The sequence below is a fragment of the Astatotilapia calliptera genome, chromosome 18 (assembly GCF_900246225.1).
Source record: "Astatotilapia calliptera chromosome 18, fAstCal1.2, whole genome shotgun sequence".
NCBI lineage: Eukaryota > Metazoa > Chordata > Actinopteri > Cichliformes > Cichlidae > Astatotilapia > Astatotilapia calliptera.
The window spans coordinates 27,240,647-27,262,373 of NC_039319.1; the positions used below are offsets into that span (position 1 = coordinate 27,240,647).

The 21,727-nt window shown below is 42.2% G+C and overlaps 2 protein-coding genes across 3 annotated transcripts; one reads left to right on the forward strand and one right to left on the reverse strand.

Annotated features, from left to right (window-relative positions):
• Positions 1-578: 578 nt before the first annotated feature.
• On the forward strand, positions 579-5,126 carry LOC113010457 (UDP-glucuronosyltransferase-like). Its single transcript, XM_026149508.1, has 9 exons — positions 579-1,307; positions 1,970-2,033; positions 2,115-2,263; positions 3,117-3,244; positions 3,331-3,424; positions 3,559-3,684; positions 3,759-3,846; positions 3,940-4,159; positions 4,840-5,126. Exons 1-9 carry the CDS (start codon positions 783-785, stop codon positions 5,108-5,110), a joined length of 1,665 nt encoding a protein of 554 aa, XP_026005293.1. The 5' UTR covers positions 579-782; the 3' UTR covers positions 5,111-5,126.
• A 10,630-nt stretch (positions 5,127-15,756) lies between these two features.
• LOC113010497 (peroxisomal trans-2-enoyl-CoA reductase-like) lies at positions 15,757-18,050 on the reverse strand. Of its 2 annotated transcripts, none has more exons than XM_026149578.1 (8): positions 17,753-18,050; positions 17,330-17,463; positions 17,088-17,253; positions 16,926-17,007; positions 16,725-16,821; positions 16,533-16,643; positions 16,189-16,300; positions 15,757-16,096 (listed from the first exon to the last, which is right to left on the reverse strand). In XM_026149578.1, the coding sequence occupies exons 1-8, from the start codon at positions 17,862-17,864 to the stop codon at positions 16,014-16,016; spliced, it is 897 nt and encodes a 298-aa protein (XP_026005363.1). In that variant the 5' UTR covers positions 17,865-18,050; the 3' UTR covers positions 15,757-16,013. The 2 variants fall into 2 exon arrangements, with proteins under 2 accessions (XP_026005363.1, XP_026005364.1); XM_026149579.1 differs by having other exon boundaries at positions 17,596-17,820.
• Between the last annotated feature and the right edge of the window lie 3,677 nt (positions 18,051-21,727).

Sequence of the window (21,727 nt, forward strand, 5' to 3'; positions counted from 1 at the left end):
CAGAAATTTAAACCATTTAGGTTTCAGTAAGTTAAAAAAAAACTGCCTTTTAACATGGTTAATTTTATGTTTTAGTTCTATGTGGATGCTGGCAACTTAGATTGGGTAGACTGTGTGCAACTCTATATGCACATATACCATTTGACCAGGTCTCTCAGGTCTCTCTTTGCACAAGCATCCCCCTTTGCATTTGTGTCTGTTTACAAATTGAGCTCTGTGTGCTCTGGAATTTATAATGTCAACAAACCCTACCTTTTCCCTTTGTAACATGTACTGTGTTTCCACACTTATTTATTGTTGACTGTGGTCTTTAAAACATTATTTAGATCATACTGAATGACAAAGTCTGTTGTGATTTTTCTTGAGTTGTGTCTTCATTAGAATGTTCAATGTGTAAATTAGTGGGTTGTGTGTCTGATACCAACTAAAAAGACTGAAGTGCAACTGTGTTAAAACGATGCAGATAGTTGACCCTGGTTTCGGGGAGGGAAATATTGTGATAACGCTGCCCTTTGAAACTGCATTAAAGCCACATGACACTCTTTGATTGCTTTAGATTAGCAGGGCTACTCCTCTCACCTAGATTCCCAACAGGAAGGACTTTGAACACACACAAATCCAATCTGCTAATTCTCTGAGGAATTTAAACAACGTATTCAGAGGAGCCTGCAAAGAGAAGAGCCTGATTTACAGCTCAGGGAAGGGGGTGTTTCCTTTGTCATTCCCCCAAAACTTTCTCTGTGCTCAATGCAATTAGCGGTTGGTACACTGACGAGAGAACAATGAGGACAGCAGGAGTCTTTGTGTTTTTGCTGCTTAACGTGGTCATGGAAATAACTGGTGCTGTGGATAATACAAAGGGATCTAGTTCAGAAAAGTCCAGTCCCAAAAACAAGCTGAAGACAGAAGAGGCTGAACTTCCTCACACCAAGCCTGCAAGTTTTTCACAGTTTTTAGGCAAACTGCTCGTGGTGCCCATGGATGGGAGTCATTGGATAGGTCTTAAAGCCATTGCCCAGGAAATGGGTCGCCGTGGACACAGAGTTACGGTGGTGATGCCAGAGACCACCATGCGAATGGGCCCGGGGAAACACTATGACACTTTGACCTATCCTGTACCTTATGACAAGGCTTACATCGACTCTGTGATGTCCACACACAAAGACATCATGAAAAGATCTGCACAGCCTTTCATGGAGAAGATCAAGAAACGGTTCAGACAGTTCCAGGCCATTTCTTATATTCCGCACATCACTGCAGAGAAGCTGCTCTTCAATGCCAGTCTCATATCACACTTGTCCCAGCAGGTGAGTACAAATACAGAAGATGAACACAACTTTGGTATCAGCTGCAAAACCAACATTGGAGCTCAAGCTTTGCAAATTGTACATGGAGGGTCTTTTGCTTATACTGTGTAAGAGTGTTGGGATGGAGGTTCTCTTCTACAAGTTGGCAGTCCAAATTCTCATCATGTTGTACATCTATTAATGTAACTGTAGTGGTTGACTGTGTATAGTTCCTAAAATTTTAATTGTATATTATTATTAATAGACCCATGGAAAAAAAAAACCAAACAAACCACGCCACGCAGCCCACCCTGACACTAAGGTTTTACACATCAGGACATTAAAAGCTATATAGGCTTTATCAGGTCTCAAAATCGGGCCACTACAACTTCACACACTTAAAGGGGGAGGGGCTATAAAAAAAAGCTTCTGCTAGACTGATGATGAACTCGGGGGCTGCACAAAGGTCCAATAAAGGATAAAAACTGAACTGTGAATCATGTAATGCTGTCCTACTTTCAAATGAGCATCATAGGTCCAGTTTAGCCACTTTATACCTTTCTACCTACAATCTGTAAAATCCTCCATGTGTGAACCATGTATGCAAGACAGTGTAGTGCTGACACACAGTGGAAGATTGACTCCTCTCTGCTTTTCCACCTTCTTCCTGTTTCACGTTATAGGACTTTGATGCCGTCTTGACAGATCCCATGCTTCCCACGGGCTCATTAGTAGCTCGGAAATTAGGTGAGCTCCTCTGCACTCAGGTTATCTGTTTGCTTGTACACCTGCACATTTTCTCACCTATCATTACTCAATCACTTCCAGGTCTCCCTACTGTCAATCTGCTGAGAGGAATACCGTGTCACTTGGACATGAAGTCTGCTGGCTGCCCATCTCCGCCCTCATACGTTCCTCGCTTTTTCACTGGATACACGGATAAAATGAGCTTCAAGGAGAGATTTATCAACACTTTGGTGAGCCAGGCGGAAGTTAACATATTCAAGCCTTAAAGCACAGCTTTTCCAGGAATGTTATTCACGAACAAAACACTGTTGGTTTGTGACCATATTGCTCAGGAAATATGTGCTTACCTTCAAATGATCTTTCCTAAATTACTCTTCATACTTTATACTCACCTCATTTGTGGTCATGAGAGTATTATTTATTGCTTACAACTAGTGTCGGTCAAGTTACTTGCAAATAATAATTAGTTACTAATTACTGATCACTTCTCCATGAAGGTAATCCCATTACTTTACTGATTTGTTATTTTCAAAAGTAACTAAAAGTACTACTTTAGTAGTACTTTTAGTTACTTTTAAAAACACGATACACAACAATACATTATAAAACAATAAGCCTATCAGCCCCGTTCGATTTTTTCTGAATATTTCATTTTATAAAATCGAATCAAATGAAAAAGTCTCTTTTAAAACTTGTTTTATTCATTTTAATTTTTTAACTTTATGCACATTGCACCAAGCAAAAATTAAATTATATGCAAGAGTGTTTGACTTGAAGAAATGTGTTTAACTTTTAAACCTATTTTCTGCATATTCCAGCATGTAAAGTTTTAGTAACGCGGTAACACAGCGTAAAAGTAAAAGTAATCTACTTGCTTTTTTTGCAATCGTACTGCTTTAATTTACTCGTTACTTGAAAAAAGTCATCGGATTACAGTAATGCGTTACCGTCAATCTCTGCTTACAATGAGGTTCATTTGGGACAAACTAGTATGTCAGTGTTATTAGTATTACAGTACGTCTTAGTTTTTCTGTCTTCAGTTTTGGTGCTGTATTATTGTCCTGTAATGCCTCTGACCCACAGGTGGCATTGGTGGAGCCGCTGTTTTGCAAACTGCTGTATTGGCGCTTTGACCAAATAACCCGTGACTTCCTTGGAGAGAACGTGGGCGTGGCTGAAGTGCTTTCAGACTCTGATATCTGGCTGCTGAGGTAACACATGGAACGTCTGTGTATTGTTGACATTTGCTGCCTGCGTGAGTGTAAAAAACTAAAAAACTGTTGCTGTATTTAAACAGGAATGACTTCACGCTGGATTTCCCACGCCCACTCATGCCCAATATTGTACTGGTTGGTGGAATCAATTGCAATGTGAAACATCCTCTGCCCCCAGTAAGACTTTATGAGTTTTAGACTCTAAATACATTTATGAACATTCTGATTGACACCACTTACCGTAGGACTGTAAGACCAATCAGGTAAGAGTGATAAATGCAAAGTACTTAAGCAAGTTTGTGTTTTGTCAGGATCTAGATTCCTGGGTGTCTGGAGAGCACGGGTTTGTAGTGTTCACTCTGGGCTCCATGGTGTCAGATCTGCCAGAGGAAATCACCTCTGTCTTTCTGGAGGCCTTCAGACAGATTCCACAGAAGGTATATCAGCATACAGCTTATCTTGTGTTATAAATAAATACAGCTAATCTTAATCTACAATAAAACTATGACAGGTCATATGGAGATACACTGGAAAGGTTACTGACAATGTCCCGGAAAATGTGAAGATGATGAAATGGGTCCCACAGAATGACCTGCTAGGTGTGTGTCTGCAGCAGCACATCCTGAAATGTGAAGCACGCTGATGTGTCACATCTCATAACATCTGATATTTCTGCATGTTTTGTGTCGTAGCTCACCCGGGAGCCCGTGCATTCATCACTCACGCTGGCTCACATGGTCTGTTTGAGGGACTGTGTCACGCCGTTCCCATGCTGATGGTGCCCCTGAACGGGGATCAGCCGGACAACGCTGCGAGGATGGCCAGCAGAGGTGTAGGAATCGTGTTGAACATTTTAGACATTAATACAGAAACTCTTCTGAAGGGGCTGAAGGAGGTCATCAATGACAGCAGGTGAGGGAGTCAGCAGACGGCTCACAATGTGACGTTTGATCTACATGATCCTTGTCATTCAATCAAAATGTTCTCCTTTGGTCTACAAAACATTTTTTTCAAACAAGCAAGTCTTGCAGGTTTTCCCAACCATATAAACAGTACATTTGAACAATGACTGAAGCTAGCCCTCTGAGTACACAATGGGTCATCATTCTAGCTACATTTCCATGATGGTGACTCTTTGCTAGTCAAGCACACCTAGGGAGTTTCCTATATACACACAAAGTCTGACTTTGTAGAGAGACTCTCATAATCTTTTTCCAGCCTGAGCATCAGATACTCTTTTACTGATGTCCTCAGAAATGTCCTTTATTTGTGTCTCAGTGTATTTCTGAGTGTTTTGAATATCAGGCTGCAGGCTTTTACTTTCCCCCTCACAGGTATGCAATGAGTGACTTTTTTGTTTGAGTTAATAAAAGGTCCTGATTTGTTCAACTGGGTTCACGTAACATTATCTAATTTTAATTAGGACTCGTGTTAAACTTGATGGTGGTCACATTAATTGCAGAAAATAAAAAACTCTAACAAACCTTCAAACACTGAACCACTGTACCATTTGTTCTCCAAGAGCTTTAAATATGATTAAATTCAGCTCATTGTCATTTTGAAAAAACCTGCCCATTTATCTGTGTTTTCAGGTTTAAAGAGAACGTGAAGAAGCTGTCAGATCTTCATAATGATCGGCCGTCGGACCCGCTTGAGCTTTCAGTGTATTGGACAGAATTTGTGATGCGGCATAAAGGGGCGAAGCATCTCAAATCGGCTCTCCATGAACTCTACTGGTTCCAGTACTTCAGCCTGGATGTAATAGTGCTGCTAACTACTGTGGTGCTTGTCTTTGTAATGCTGACAGCAAAATGTATGAAGCTATGCTTCCGTAAACTAAGACGGAAGAGGAAGCAGGAATAAATACAGTTTCTTTTTACTGGGGTTGTTGTGATATATTTTGTAACTCTGAGCAACACAAACACAAAAACCCTGACATTTGCTATTTTCACTTCCTCGGACAAACAGCGATTAACTACCTTTAAGTAATTAATTAACATTATCACTGTATTACCTGCCAGGTTAAAATCACCGACCAATTAGTGGACCTCTGGACACTTGTAGTGCAATTAAGCAATCAGATAAGTTAAACTTTACTCAACTCATTCTTCTTGCTTCCTCCACTTCTGTACCATTGTATTGTTGAATTCCCTCACAGCCACTGTATTCCCATGTTGTTGCAGTATATTAATGAATAACCTCGTATTGTGGATGGATTATCTCAGTTGTTCTCCTGACTGAAGTTTGGTCCGTTTACAGCCTCACATTAACTTTTATGGAGTGAAAAAAAGTTAACATTCATCCTCCAGCTTCACTGTGTTTATGTTATGCTAACATAGCTGTGTCGCTAGCGATCACGTAGCACCATTATATACCAGCTAGTCCAACTTCAGTAACCCTACAAAAGTAACTGCTGTTTAGTTTCCTGTCTTCATTTATATTGGAAGTGATAGCAGAGCTGTACGTTTGAATTTTTTCAGAAATCTCACAGTCAGAACATGTTATATCCAGAGATGGGCAGTAATGTGTTACTGCTGTAATCTACTACTGTAGATTACTACTGTAATCTGATTACTTTTTTCAAGTAACGAGTAAAGTAATTAGATTACCGTTACTTTCCCGTAGTAACGCTGCGTTACTGCGTTAGTAAAACCGTGATTTTTTGCGAGAATGTCTCACGACAGTGACGTACGCGAGTGCGCCGTTAGTGACAACAGCTGTGTGCAGATCAACAATGGCTCATATCGATTGTGGGAGAGAGTATGAGCGTGCAGCACTTAAAGCGTGGAAGTACTGACCTTACTTTGAGTTTGACTCCATAAAAAGTGACAAAAACATTAGTGTCCGTTGTGCGTGGGAAGAAAACTTCTTTTTACAGCGAAAAAACCCCCTAAACTTCCGAGCAAGCACCGAGTGCGCAACGACGTAATGGGAAACTCACAGAGAAACTCGCGGATTCTTCAACTGACCGCGGCACACCTGCACCAGGGTAAACCTCCGCCTACCGCAGTCCTGCTTTACAGGTGAAAATAGAGCAACGGGACCGCTGAGTCTTTGACTTTATTTTCTGCTGTGTTTTACTTGCATCTATTTGAAAGAGTGAGTGTAAACACAAAAAATATTTTATTTTATGCGCTGGAATGTGCAGAAAATAGCTTTAAATGTTAAACTAATTTATTCAAGTCAGAATGTTGCATATAATTAAATTTTTGCTTGATGCATAAAGTTAAAAGATTAAAACTGATAAAACAAGTTAAAAAAAGAGATTTTTCCATTTGATTACATTTTGTATGATGGATTATGTAGAAAAAGTAGAATTGGGCTGAAAGATCTATCGCTTTATCACCTCTTCAGGTTGTAAATCGTGTTTTTAAAAAGTAACTAAGTAACTAAGTAATTAATTACTTTTGAAAATAAGTAATCAGTAAAGCAATGGGATTACTTTTTGGGGGAAGTAATCAGTAATTAGTTACTGATTACTTTTTTCAAGTAACTTGACCAACACTGGTTATATCATGTTTCCTGCTAACTTCTAACTCTGTTAAATTTAATAAATTCTGTTTTCATAGATGCCTGAATGTTAAACTTAATTGTTACACCTGGTAAAGCAGCAACACTGATCATTGTATTAAAATGAAAGAATTTGGACAGTTTTTAACTCTCAGTGACGCTGCAGTGTTCGTTTGAGATTACTATGAGTCGTGAGGCTCCTGACTACGGTAGCTGTAATGCTCCAACAATCCATCAAGCGATGTAGCTTACCAAAGTCATACTAAAACATTTTTTGACGGATTTTTGAGCGCTTGTACCACATAAAATCGCTTTGAGGTCTGTAAGCACGACCAGAATTCATAAATAAGGTGCACTGTCGATTTTTGTGCGCCGTATAGTCTGCCAAATACGGTACATACAATTATGTGCAGATTCTTAATAATCAGTCACACACTACAAATACAGACTTTCTAACCAGGCCACCATGCTGTCCTCGATAGTGTTTGTGGCTCAGAGTCCACGGTGCCTTTTGGCGTGGGGATTTTGTGGGGATCTCTCGCGCGTCCCATGAGTGAATCAGAGTTTGCTTTTTGGGTCGACCAGTTCATTCAGAGCATGCAGGTTCTCCCCCTCTCGAGGCTCAGGTCATGCACTGTGGTCTGGAGACAAACACTTGAATTTAGCCCCCCATATTAAATCTAATATATACTGGGAAACTACAGTACAGTTGTGTTAGAAAGCTGTACATACTCTGTATCACCCACATGGACTTTGTTACGACTGCTGTCATAATGTTGTCTCATATGCAAATCTGAGTGTGCAGGTCCCTTTCTGTCATTGGTGGATCCAGGCAATTGTCTCTGTGGATTGGCTAACTACCTGGAGACCAGTAGTGTTTTTTTGATATGTGCGACCCGCCCAGGGTGGCATCTTGGTGGGGGCAGCATCATGGCTTCGGACCCCCCCCCCCAAAAAAAGTCGCTCGCACACATGCTGCCCCGACATCATGCCAGCGCATTTTGGGGATTACATGGGCACCAATCGGTTTTCTATTGCCCATTTGCTCCCCGCAGAACTATGAGAACTCACTCACCCAGCTCCAGCAGCTCCACAGAGATAGCTTTACCGATCCCGGTGCCTCCACCCATCACTATTGCAACTTTATGGTTGAACAAGCCCGGTCGGAATACACTGGAAGCCGCCATGCTTGTTTCTAGGCCCCGCTGAGGAAAGCCGAGGGAGCGTAGCACCAACTGCACTCTCTTCTTCAACTTCAACCTATGTGAAAAAAACATTTCTACACAGCAAAATCTCCAGTGTTAAAATAACTCAAAATGTTAGAAATATTCCTGCTCAGTGTTAGTCTTTGTTAATCTTCAAAACTGACTAGGTTACTTTTAAACATATAACACTGTCAAAAGTGTTAATTTAACACTCAACAGTGTTGTATTTAGCACTCAGAGGTGTGGACCCATATAGACACTCTCCAGTGTTAAATTTTGCTGTGTAGTGATTCCTGGTGATAAATGGTCAGAGGGCAAACAGCTGTTTCCTTCAAATATTTATGATCTGTTGAATCATTAGTATTTGATCAGCATTGTTTTTTTTGTTTGTTTGTTTTGGGGTTGTTGTTTTTTACATTTTATTACAACAACCTGTCAGGGTTATTATATAATGCATGTCATTTCTGTGTGTGTGTTTGTGTTTTGTTTTCAGTCACCTTTTGTGTTTACCGCTCCAAAGTAGTTATTAATAATTTTTTTGCTCTTTTCCTGAGCCTGGATCTGCCAGAGGTTTCTTCCCGTTAAAAGTGAGTTTTTTCTTCCACCACGTGCCACGTGCTTGTTCAGAGGGGGTTGTCCGATTGTTGGGAATTTCTCTGTTATTCTAGTCTTTATTTAACCATTTAAAGTGTAAACTGCTTTTGTGATTTGGTGCCACATACAGTCACATACAGCCGATTTTCTATTACATTTCAGGTCAGAAGACAGTGATGACCATTCCACAACATTGTATTTCTCCCTCTGCATGATGCCTTTGTAGATTTCCAACTGTGTTTTGGGTCACTGTCTTGTTGGAATGTCCAACACCACAAACTTCAACTCTGTGAGTGATGCTTGAACATTATCCTGAAGAATTTGTTGATACTGGGTTGACTTCATCTGACCCTGGACTTCAACAAGGGCCCCAGTCCTTGAACTAGCTCCAAAGAATGATGGAGCCTCCATTTGACAGTGGGTATCAGGTGTTTTTCTTGGAATGCAGTGTTTCCTTCCACTACGCAAAGTGCTTTTTGTTATGACCAAAACACTCAATTATTATTTCATCAGTCCAAAGCTCTTTCTTCCTAAATGAATCTGGCTTATCTAAATGAGCTTTTGCATACAAGCCTCCCCCTGAACAATCTTTGTTTTCAGATCTTTTGAGAGTTGCTTTGACGATCCCATGCTGTCACTCTTCAGAGGAGAGTCAAAGAGAAGCACAACTTGTCATGTGCCACCTTAAATACCTTTTCTTATGATTGGACACATCTCTCTATAGAGTCCAAGGTTTAACAACTAATTTTGGTGTGTACCCAATTTTTTGCACAGCAGGTTTTTACATTAAATTTCATACAAGTAAATACTGCTTCACTAAAAATAAAAATCCTTGTTCATAAAACCAGGAAAACCATATTTCCAGATATTCCTAGGAGATAAAAGACATACCATTTTTTGTTTAAAATAGAGTGAACTATTATGATGCTGAGAGGGGTTCCCAAGCTAATATTACTTTTTCTTGACATGTGTCTTGATTAGAATGTTCAGTGTGTAAATGTGTGGGTTGTCTGATACCAACTACAAAGACTTTAGTGCAACTGTGTTAAAAAGATGCAGATAGTTGATCCTCAGTGTGGTTAGAGGAAGGTTTGGAAATACAGTACTGTTGAAAAATATTGTAATAACGCTGCTCTTTGAAACTGCATTAAAGCTGCAGCACATTCTCTGTAACGTTTGCTTTAGCAGGGTTATTACACTCATGCTCCTCTCACCTAGATTCCCAAAAGAGACAGGAAGGACTTTGAACACATGCGAATCAAATCTGCTAATTCACCAAGGTATTAAAACAACTTATTCAGAGGAGCCTGCAGGTAGAGCAGCTTGGTTCACAGCTGTAGAACTTAAAGCTCAGAGAAGGGGGTGTTTCCTTTGCCATTCCCCCCAAACTTTCTCTGTGCTCATTTCAGTCAGCCGTTGGTACACTGACTAAGAACTATGAGAACAGCAGGAGTCTTTGTGCTTTTGTTGCTTAACATGGCCATGGAAATAAGCGGTGCTGCAGATAGAGAAAAGTCCAGTCCTGACAACAAACTGAAGACAGAAGAGGCTGAACTTCCTCACACCAAGCCTGCAAGTTTTTCAAATGTTTTAGGCAAACTGCTCGTGGTGCCCATGGATGGGAGTCATTGGATAGGTCTTAAAGCCATTGCCCAGGAAATGGGTCGCCGTGGACACAGTTACGGTGGTGATGCCAGAGACCACCATACGAATGGGTCCAGGGAAACATTATGAGACTTTGACCTATCCTGTACCTCATGACAAAGCTTACATCGACTCTGTGATGTCCACACACAAAGACATCATGAAAAAAATCCTCACAGCCTTTCATGGAGAAGATCAAGAAACGGTTCACACAGTTCCAGGCCATTTCTGATTTTCTGCACATCACTGCAGAGAAGTTGCTCTTCAATGCCAGTCTCATATCACACTTGTCCCAGCAGGTGAGTACAAATACAGGAGAGTGTTGTGTTTGTATATAACACTGGAAACGATGACTTGTTTTTAGGCACACTTTAATGTTACTGAAAAACGCTCACATCGCACTCTTCCACTTCTTCTCACTCCTCCTCACTTACCTGTTTCACAACAGCGCCACATGGCCTGAACGAGTAACAGCACCCATAGAAGCACATAACATTCAGATTCAGTCTACATAAGTCTGTAATTACAACATCTCCCCTTTTACCCGAAAAGCAGTTCTCAGCTAAAGTAAAGTGCAGGTATTAATCAAACATTAAACAACATGTTTACTTTTAAGGGTGTCTAAACAACACTTCAGTCTTCAGTTTTATATTTCTGACAACTTAAGGAAAAAATAAAGCATGGTGTCTGAGATGAACCACGCAGATCAAACAGGCCAAGCATCTGCTTTTAGCTTAGCTTATCCAACTAGTCTGGAGCCATATTTCAGTAGCTAAATGTGATTTACCTTTGTTTGTGTGTGTGTGTTTGTTTTTTTGTTTTTTTTGAAAACACCAAACACTGTGGCCAGTGGCAGTCCCAGCCTGTTTGGCGCCCCCGGGCAAACACTCCCTCTGGTTTTTGATACAGGCGACACGTGCGGTTGCCCCGGGCGGCATCGTGGTGGGGGGCGGCATCACGGGCATCGGCAAAAAAAATAAAAATAAAAAATTGCTCGTACTCATGCTGCCCCGACATCAGCCAGCGCATATTGTGAATGGCATAGGCACCGATCGGTTTTCTATCGCCCATTTGCTGGGAGTAAGGGCGCCCTCGTTTGCGAGGTGCGCCTGCTGCTTGCGGCACAGGGAGGAGAGGGCGGGGCGGTGGAGGATTCTCTGGCTGGAGCGGCATCTAATAACCAACTCGCAAAATAAAACAAAATAAAAACAAACCAACAAACATGAAAACACCAGACATCATGATACAGGCTTATAATTTGCACCGATGTTTTTTCGAAATTCTATACGCGAAAAATGCGCGCAAGAGCCCTCGGTGCGCCTGCTCGCTGCTGAAGTCAAAGTAAACTTTATTGTCATCTCTGCTATATTCAGTCCAGTATATAGAGAGACGAGACGATGAGGCTCAAGTTACAGCAGTGCAAGTAAACAAACAATAAATATAAGAAGAGTAAGAAAATAAATATACACTTTAGGACTCGGGGTAAAGGGATCAATAACAATTTAAAATTTACAGTTTGATGATTTAAAGTCTCACACACAAGCCGTCGAAAGGGGAGGGGGGCCGGCTGCTTCCAAATAGAGCACATTTCATTCATAATGTTGTAAATCCAAGCCCATTATGTATTCATGATTTGAATCCTGGGTTGTGTGAAATCCCAGAAATAAACCCTAGAAAAGTGAATCTGTGAACTAAGGTGTAGGTGTGTTAGGTTATGTTGTGGTGATCCTCGAGTTGGGGGATTTGTGTTCATACTGCAGTGCAAAATGAAAACAAATGTAAGATGGACAAGAAAAGGTCAAAGCCATCAGGTGCTCAGTTTAGAAAAAAAAGAAAAGAAGAGGAGGAGAAACGAGCAAAAGATGCAGGTAAGCAGATGTGTGATTGGATAATGGCAGGTCATCCTGAAACAATCAGAATCAGAATACTTTATTAATCCCTAAGGAAATAATGTGGATTACAGTTGCTCCAAAAAGAAATGGTAAAAATAGTAACAGTAACAGACTAAACTCCAAACAATACATCATGTTGTAGATTTTAATATTAATTAGTCATTGTCAATTGCTGATTTGTCCTGTTCTCATTGTATGATGAATTATGATGGCTGTTTGGTAGCCGTTTGCATACTATGCATACTCTCTCTCTCTTCATATGTGTGTGCGTGTTTCTCTGACGAAATTCAGTATGGTTCCGACAACAGTTTTATGTTAATGTATAATCCTTAATATGTTTTATGTGTGTGTGTGGGGGGGCGCCGGAGAGGGGGCACCAGAGGGAGTGTTCTCCCCGGGCGCCAAACAGGCTAGGATCGCCACTGCTCTAACTGAAGCACCAACAGTGACTTTTATAAGGTTTAGCACTTCTCTTTTTGTTTGTGCACAACACACTTTTGTCCTGCATCTGTACCACCTTAGCTCTGATGGAGTTATACCGTCCATTTGTCGACAGAGGTAAAATGTCTAATTTAGTCCACATTGGCCTCCCTCTGACGAGCTGGAAAGGGGACCCACCAGTTGTAGCATGGGAGGTAGCCCAATAGCTGTAATGTAGTTCCGCAACTACAGTTTTTCAGGGTCGCTGAGTAGCTTGTGCTGTCTGAATAGAGTCTTTCAGTACCCTGTTGAGGATGGTACACACTTGTCTTCATGTGATTAATGCAACGTTCAGTCAGAAAATAAGTAAAGGCAGTGGATGTGAACTGTGGACCATTAATGGTGGTAATGGTGCAGGGGTTTCCTTCACAGGCAAAAACAGAAGTAAGGAATGCAAGCAGTTGCAGTTGTGGCATTTGGGGTGAATGCAACTTCAGGCCACTTACTAAAATAGTCAGTAACAAACCTGCAGTCATAGGTCCCATGTTCAAATGGACCAACAATGTCGACCACAACAAGTTTAAATGGACCTTCTGGAAACTTGATGAGTTGCAAGGAGCAGGTGAAACAGTAGCTGTTTTATAACAAGCCTGGCAGGACGTGCAGAATTGTGTGGACAGTTTCATCTATGTGTGGCCAACAGCGCAGTTCTCTAAGGCGTCGTTTAGTGCGAACTATGCTTTCATGTTCTTCTAGGCTCTTGACTTCGTGACTCTGCTGCCAGTTCATTTCGCAAGAGGAAGTAAGGTTTGACTTCATCTAGAAGGGACTTTTTCACTTTCGAAAGAATGGTCAGTCTCAGTTTTGTTAGTTTGGGGCAATCCTCACATTCTGCTTTAAAATCAAAAAGTGGAAGTGATGTTAAGAGAGGAGAGATTTCAGCTAGCTCTGTGATGAAATCCTGTTCAGCACCTTCAGCTATGTCAGTGGTGTGCAAGGGAACACATGACAGGCTGTTTGCCATGATATTCTGGCTTCCAGGACGATACTCCATGTTGTACTGGAAAAACATCAGTCTAGTTGACCAATGTGCAATCCTCCTGCCAGCTCTGTTCATCTCTTTAGTACTTAGCAGAGTGGTGAGAGCTTGATGATCTGTTCTTAGGGTAAATCGGTGTCCCCATATCTACGTCTTTCATCTTTTAACTGCCCATACTCAGGCGAGGGCCTCTTGTTCTATTGTTGAATATTTCCTCTCAGCTGGAGACAGGGTGCGGGAACCAAAAGCAATGATGCGCTCCATCACGTTGGCAGCTTTGGGTTGTAGATTGCAAGTGCTGGGCTTTTCAGGAGCATTTCTTTCAGCTTATTTAAGCTTTGATTTGCTGCATCGGTCCATTTTAGTTTAGCTATGTTATTTGTTCAAAGTAGCTGTTGCAGTGGCTCTACTACTGTTGCATAGTTTGGTAGAAATTTGCTGAACCATGAAGTTAAGCCTGCACCTTTGGTGCAGAAGCTTCAGAGATGCCAGTCAGCTGGTCTGGGTGAGGGCACAAGCCCTCCTTTGAAATGACATGTCCCAGGAACAGAATATGTTTCTGCCCGAATGAACTTTTACTGGAATTGATCTGCAGACCAACATTGGTTAGACGCTGGAGAACAGCCTGTAGATGTTCATCGTGTTGTTCCTTGGAATGCCCGTACACTATAATGTCATCCAAGTAGTTCTGCACTCCTGGTAGATGTTTCAGAGCTGTGTGCATCATCTTCTCGAAGGCAGAAGGTGCTGAAGCAAGTCACTGCGACTGTCAGGGTGAAGATGCAGTTGATGATAAGCTCAGGTTAAACATTCTGGCTATAGTGTGTAGCACCAGCCAGTTTTGTGGACAAATCCTCCATAAGAGGAAGTGAATGACTGCCCATTATTTCACTTTTATTAGGGTTCTCGCAGATCCATACCAGGTCCTCTTTTTTTTGTATGTAAATTTCCCATCTATATTGTTGATCTTAAGTGCTTTAATCAGGTCAAGCTCCAACAAAGGGGTGGCCTTCCAAAATCTGATTCACATCCAACTCCCTGCATTGATGACATAGTTGAGCACCTTGGGAAGGCAAGATATCTAACAATAATAGACCTCTGCAAGGGTTATTGGCAGGTACCATTGACTGGGCACTCAAAAGAGCTGATTGCTTTCTGGACCCCGCAGGACTTGTTCCAGTTTACAGTCGTGCCTTTTGGACTGCATGGTGCCCCAGCAACGTTCCATACACTGATGGATCAGGTACTGTCTGACATATCTGATTTTGCTGCAGTTTACCTTGATGAAATAGTCATGCTATTCCTTTAAGTATTATCTTCTTGGATGGGAGTTCATATTGGAAACGGACCACAAGACTCGTCAATGGATAGAGAAGATGAAGGACACAACTGGAAGGATCACTAAGACGGAGGAGGAAGCAGGAATAAGTACAGTTTGTGTGTGTGTGTGTTTTTTACTGGGGTTACTGTAATATATGTTGTAATTGTAAACAACACAAAAATGCTATTTTCACTTCCTCGAACAAAGTTAACAGCGATTAACTACCTTTAAATAATTACCACATATTATCCCCCAATTAGTGGATAATATGTAAATTAAACCTCAACTTCACACATATGAGGAGGCAAGCAATACGTTAGCAAGAGGCGTTTTTCTGTTTGCATTTGTTCTAAAAGTTATTTTCAAACGCCCCTTCCCTGGTGAAAATATTGCTTTTTTGTCGCCTGCTGTAAGAGTGAAACTAAAATGCACACAGGCCAAAACTACGAGAACAGTTTGTAATCATCTACAGGCTGTCGAGAGCTTACTCCCATTTATAATAGTGGTGATCACATTCTTTGGTTTCTCAAGTACATTTAACACAATTCCCCAAGAACAGATGCAGGAAACCTTTGATACCACATGCTGTAACCCTCTATGATACAAAATATCTGCCAGTCCAAGAATCACATCAGTAACTAAACAGTAATTAGTTACTGATTACTTTTTTCAAGTAACTTTACCAACACTGGTTAGTACTAATGTAATTTCATATTTCTGTCAATTGCTGTAACAAAAGAAGTGCTAAATATGATATAAAGTATTTCCCATCTGTTTAATGTAATCAGGGATCTTTTAGAGTCTTTTATCAGATAATGAGTTCAAAACAGACACGGAGAGGTTAAATAAATAAAAACACCCACAAATGATATTATTCTGTTTTACAGTTTTAATAAATTTTGCTCATAGACTTGCTGACAAGAGCATTGGAAAGAAAAACAATATGTACATTTCAGCAGCTGGAATGTTACAAATCTTTACCTCTGGACACTTGTAGTGCTATTAATTACATAAAGTAATGTGCAGACTCTTAATAATCAGTCACACACTACAAATACAGTGCTTGATAATGCTTGTGGCTCAGAGTCCACGATGCCTTTTGGTGTGGGGATTTTGTGCTCTCGCGCGTCCCATGAGTGAATCAGAGTTTCCTTTTTGGGTCGACCAGTTCATTCAGAGCATCCAGGTTCTCCCCCTCTGGAGCTTCAGGCCATGCACTGTGGTCTGGAGACAAACACAAGAATTTAGCTCCTCATACTAAATCTAATATATACTGGGAAGACTACTGTGCAGTTGTGTTAGAGAGCTATACGTACTCGGTATCTCCCACATGGATGTATACAAACTTTGTCCCGCATCGACCTTCAACGTGGCTCCAGAAATGTAGGAAGCAGCAGAAGAGAGCAGGAAACACACTGCAGATGAGACCTGGGCAAAGACGGCAATTCAAAAATTGTTCAGTACAGTTGTGCTTTAACCTTTCTCCTTCTATTGTATGGCTTCACAACTTCTTTATATCCTAGTGCTGTTTATGGAGCACTGTGAGACCTTTGGGGTCTGGGTTCTTTTTTCGTTTTTCAGAATTAGAATTACTCCGACTTATATGTTAAAGTCATTCTGTCTGTAACACATTTTAAGGAGACTTTTTTCTCTAACAAACCTCTTCGGGCACTCCCAGCCTCTTCGAAGGAGTGAATGGAACGGACATCTTGAAAAGATCTGGTCTATTACCTTTATAGTTCTCCATCGCTGTTTTGGAAAAGATTTTACCCTGCAGCCAAACAGAGAGATGAAAATCATGCACATCTTGAAAAACTGAAACAAAACTGATTATGTGCTGAGCTGTACGCACAGGTGCAACAGCGTTGATTCGGACCCCCGAGGCTGCCCACTCGATGGCGAGACTCTTAGTTAAGTTATCCACCGCTGCCCTCGCTGCTCCTGTGTGGCTGTCGAGGAGGAGGAGACACACCACGCAGCAGGCAAATTTATTTTTTTTAAACTGTGTGACTTTGCAGATTTGTGTGTGAATAATGAGGGAAACTGTTCTTACGCCGCGTCTGGGAAGCCGTTCCACATGTTGGCGATGATGCTGACGATGGCGCCTCCGTGCTCCTTCATCCATGCTGTGTAGACTGGAGGGGAGAACAACAACGGTCACGCTGAGAGACCAAACCACAAACACCAAAGCCTGTGTTATCTGTGCCCGGCTCACCCTCCTTGCAGCAGTGGAAGGTTCCTGTCAGGTTGGTGTCTACCACAGCCTTCCAGCCCTTAGAGGACATGTCTTCTGCAGGGCTTCTGAACTGACCTCCTCCGTTGTTCACCAGAAAGTCTATACGGTCATATCGCTTCAGCACTGATGACACAAGAGCCTTCACCTTCAAATGACAGAAAGACAAAAAGAAAATCAGCCACTTACGCACTGAAACGAGCAGCAGATGCAGAGCTGCTCACCTCCTCCTCGCTGCGGATGTTACAGGGCACAGCAGTGACACTTGCAGGACTGGAGGGAGGGATTTTCTGTCTCATCTCCCGAGCTGCTGCCTCCAGCCTGTCTGCCTTTCTGCTGGAGATCACCACACTGCAGCCTGAAGACCAACAAGTGAGCCACGAAAAACAATTACAGCGCTTTCCGAAATAAAGCTTCGAGTCAATTTACTGTGAAACAACACTGACAGCCACCAGATGTTTGGTGTTTCCAGCTGTTAGCGAACACTCACAGCCACACTTTCACAGTGTCCCTGCGCGCACTTGACCGCGGTCACTGGTGCGACTCTTACAGACTTGTTTGTATCTGTGTCGAAGTTCACTTGCTGTCACTCAGCTGCTCCTCACTTCAGACTCTTTGCGCTACAACAACTATTAGAACTCACTCACCCAGCTCCAGCAGCTCCGCAGAGATAGCTTTACCGATCCCGGTGCCTCCACCCGTCACTATTGCAACTTTGTGGTTGAACAAGCCCGGTCGGAAAACACTGGAAGCCCCCATCCTTGTTGCGTGGTACTGCTGAGGAAGGCCGAGGGAGTCAGAATTTGTGATGCGGCATAAAGGAGCAAAGCAACTCAAATCGGCTCTCCGTGAACTCTACTGGTTCCAGTACTTCAGCCTGGATGTAATAGCACTGTTGACTACTGTGGTCCATGTTTTAGTAATGCTGACCGCAAAGTGTATGAAGCTGTGCTTCCGTAAAGTGAGACGAAAGTGGAAGCGTGAATAGGGACAGTTTTTTTACTGGAATTACTGTGATGTTGTAATTGTAACAAACACAAAAATGCTGACATTGACGATTTTCACTTCCTCGGACAAAGTTAACAGCGATTAACTACCTTTAAATAGTTAATTAACATTATCACTGCATTACCTGCCTGGTTAAAATCACAGAGCAATTAGTGGATAATATGTCAATCAAACCTCAACTTCACACATACAAGGAGGCAAACATTACGTCAGCAAGAGGCGTTTTTCTGTTTGCATTTGCTCTAACATTTATTTTCAAACGCCCCTTCCCTGTCGCCTGCTGTAAGAGCGAAACTAAAACGCACACAGGTCAAAACTGCGAGAACAGTTTGTAATCATCTACATGCTGTCGAGAGCTTACTCCCATTTATAATAATGGGGATCACATTCTTTGGTTTCTCACGTGCAATTTACACAATTCACCAAGAACAGATGCAGGAAACCTTTGATACCACATGCTGTAACCTTCTATAATACAACATATCTGCCAGGCAGAGAATCCCTTTCCACATATTATCATTATTAGTACTAATGTCATTTCATATTCCTGTCAACTGCTGTAACAAAAGAAGTGCTAAATATGATATTAAGTATTTCCCATCTGTTTAATATATAGTTAGACATCTTTTAAAGACTCTTTTATGAGATAATGAGTTCAAAACAGACGCGAAGAGGTTAAATAAAACAAATAAAAAATACAAGTGATATTATTCTGTTTTACAGTTTTATTAAATTTTGTTCAAAGACTTACTGACAAGAGCATTGGAAAGAAAAACGATATGTACATTTCAGCAGCTGGAATGTTACAAATCTTTACCTCTGGACACTTGTAGTGCTATTAATTACATACAATTATGTGCAGATTCTCAATAATCAGTCACACACTACAAATACAGACTTTCTAACCAGGCCAGCACGGTGTGCTTAACAGTGTTTGTGGCTCAGAGTCCACAATGCTTTTTGGCGTGGGGATTTTGTGCTCTCGCGCGTCCCATGAGTGAATCAGAGTTTGCTTTTTGGGTCGACCAGTTCATTCAGAGCATCCAGGTTCTCCCCCTCTGGAGCTTCAGGCCATGCACTGTGGTCTGGAGACAAACACAAGAATTTAGCTCCTCGTACTAAATCTACTGTGAAGACTACAGTGCAGTTGTGTTAGAGAGCTATGTCTGTGAAGGTTCTCAGTCATCCAGGTCATCGTAGTCAAAGGAGCTTGCAAAGAAAAGCGTCTGGACTTCTTTAAGTTACTTGAAGACGTTTCACCTCTCATCCGAGAAGCTTCTTCAGTTCTAAGGTCAAATGGTGGAGAGTCCCAGATATAAACCTAGTGGGAGTATCCCCCCACAGAGGGACAAAAGGACCCCCTGATGATCCTCTAATCGCCCGAGCCAAGGTGTGAAAATGGGTGTGGGTCCCAATCAGCCAGAATTTCGGGTGTGTTCATTGTCAACATTGTCATCCCCTATGTAGCCGGTGTATCAGAGAAACTCAGGAGAGTTTTCTCCAAGCATGACATCCCAGTGCATTTCAGACCCAGCAACACGCTCAGACAAAAACTGGTTCACCCGAAAGACAAAACTCCAAAACACAAACTTAACAATGTGGTGTATGCTGTACAGTGCAGCGAGGAATACCCAGACCTCTACATTGGAGAGACCAAACAGCCACTTCACAAGCGCATGGCACAACATAGAAGAGCCACCTCCACAGGACAAGACTCAGCAGTCCATCTGCATCTTAAGGATAAAGGACACTCTTTCGAGGATGCCAGTGTTCACATAGAGGACAGAGAGGACAGATGGTTTGAAAGAGGAGTGAAAGAAGCCATCTATGTCCACTGTGAGCGACCATCTTTGAACAGAGGCGGGGGTTTACGACACCAACTCTCTGCCATCTATAATCCAGTTTTGAGATCCCTTCCCAGACGCCTTAACACCCACTCACATCCTGGGCCATCTGACCTCAGGAATTCGCATGATAAGGTGGGGCCAGGTTTCACAATGAACACACCCGAAACTCTGGCTGATTGGGACCCACGCCCAGTTTCACACCTTGGCTCAGGCGATTAGAGGATCATCAGGGGGTCCTGTGTGGCTGTCGGGGAGGAGGAGACACACCATGCAGCAGGCAAATTAATTTATTTTTTTTTAAACTGTGTGACTTTGCAGATTTGTGTGTATATAATGAGGGAAACTGTTCTTACGCCGCGTCTGGGAAGCCGTTCCACCTGTTGGCGATGATGCTGACGATGGCGCCTCCGTGCTCCTTCATCCATGCTTTGTAGACTGGAGGGGAGAACAATGACAGTCACGCTGAGAGACCAAACCACAAACACCAAAGCCTGTGTTGTTTCTGGGCCCCGCTGAGGAAAACCGAGGGAGCGTAGCACCAACAGCGCCCTCTTCTGGATCTCTTCCGGTAGCTTTTTGCTTTATCTCTGTAACCTTTGAAAATACTGCAGACCAAATACCACTTTCCTTCACTTCCATTGCGGAAGCTGCCCCATCCACATCCCACCTCACTACTGTGCATTGTTATTATCCTTTTTTTTATTTTTTTGCTCTCTTCTACAGTGTGTATTTTGTCTCTGTCCCCCTCCCCTCACCCCCACAATCAGTCTCAGCAGATGGCCGCCCCTCCCTGAGCCTGGTTCTGCCAGAGGTTGCTTCCTGTTAAAAGGGAGTTCTTCCTTCCCACTGTTGTCACGTGCTTGCTCAGAGGGGGTCATCGGATTGCTGAGGATTTCTCTGTTATTCTCTCTGAAGTCCAGGGTCTTCATCCGACCCTGGACTTCAACAAGGGCCCCAGTCTATGAACTAGCCCCACAGCCCACAACATGTTGAAGTCTTCACCAAATTTGACAGTGGGTAGCAGGTGTTTTTCTTGGAATGTGGCGTTTCCTCTGCCATGTAAAGTGCTTTTTGTTATGACCAAAACACTCTATTATTTCATCAGTCCAAAGCTCTTTCTTCCTAAATGAATCTATCTTTTATTTTGACAGCAAATGCGCACCTCAGGACCATTTATGTACAGCCCTGGTTATAATTTCCTGTGCATTTCAAACCTTGTTCTTTCTGATTTATTTATTTTTAAATATTTAAAGTAACATGGCTGCTATGAGGCCAGCTAGGATCCCTGTGGACCAGGACGGATGGGATGAAGAGCCCATCAGCACTGACTCAGAATCTGACATCTAAGATATAGAGGACCCAGACTATTGCCCCCCCCCCCCCCCCCCCACTGAACAAGGCCAGTCAGATACAGAGGAGTCCTCTGATGAGTCTTCTGAGGAGGAAATGGATATTGAGTCTAACAGAATGAGCCCCTCTTACTGCTCTAGCCACAATATTCTGAATTAGGGCTTGCACCTGGGTTTAGTACTTTCTCCCCAGTAAATGCATGGAAGATGTTCATGTCTGATAATTTAATAGAAGAGGTGCTGACATGCACAAACATAGAGGCACAAAGAGTAGCCACAGACAGGGGAAAAGAGTGGAAAGATGTAATCAAACATCCTGGCGTTCATTTGATTGACCATTCTTGCAGGAAGTGAGAAGAACTGGGATGTACCAGTCGGTGTGTTTTTTGGGAGTCCTCTGCATAACCCATTTACAAGG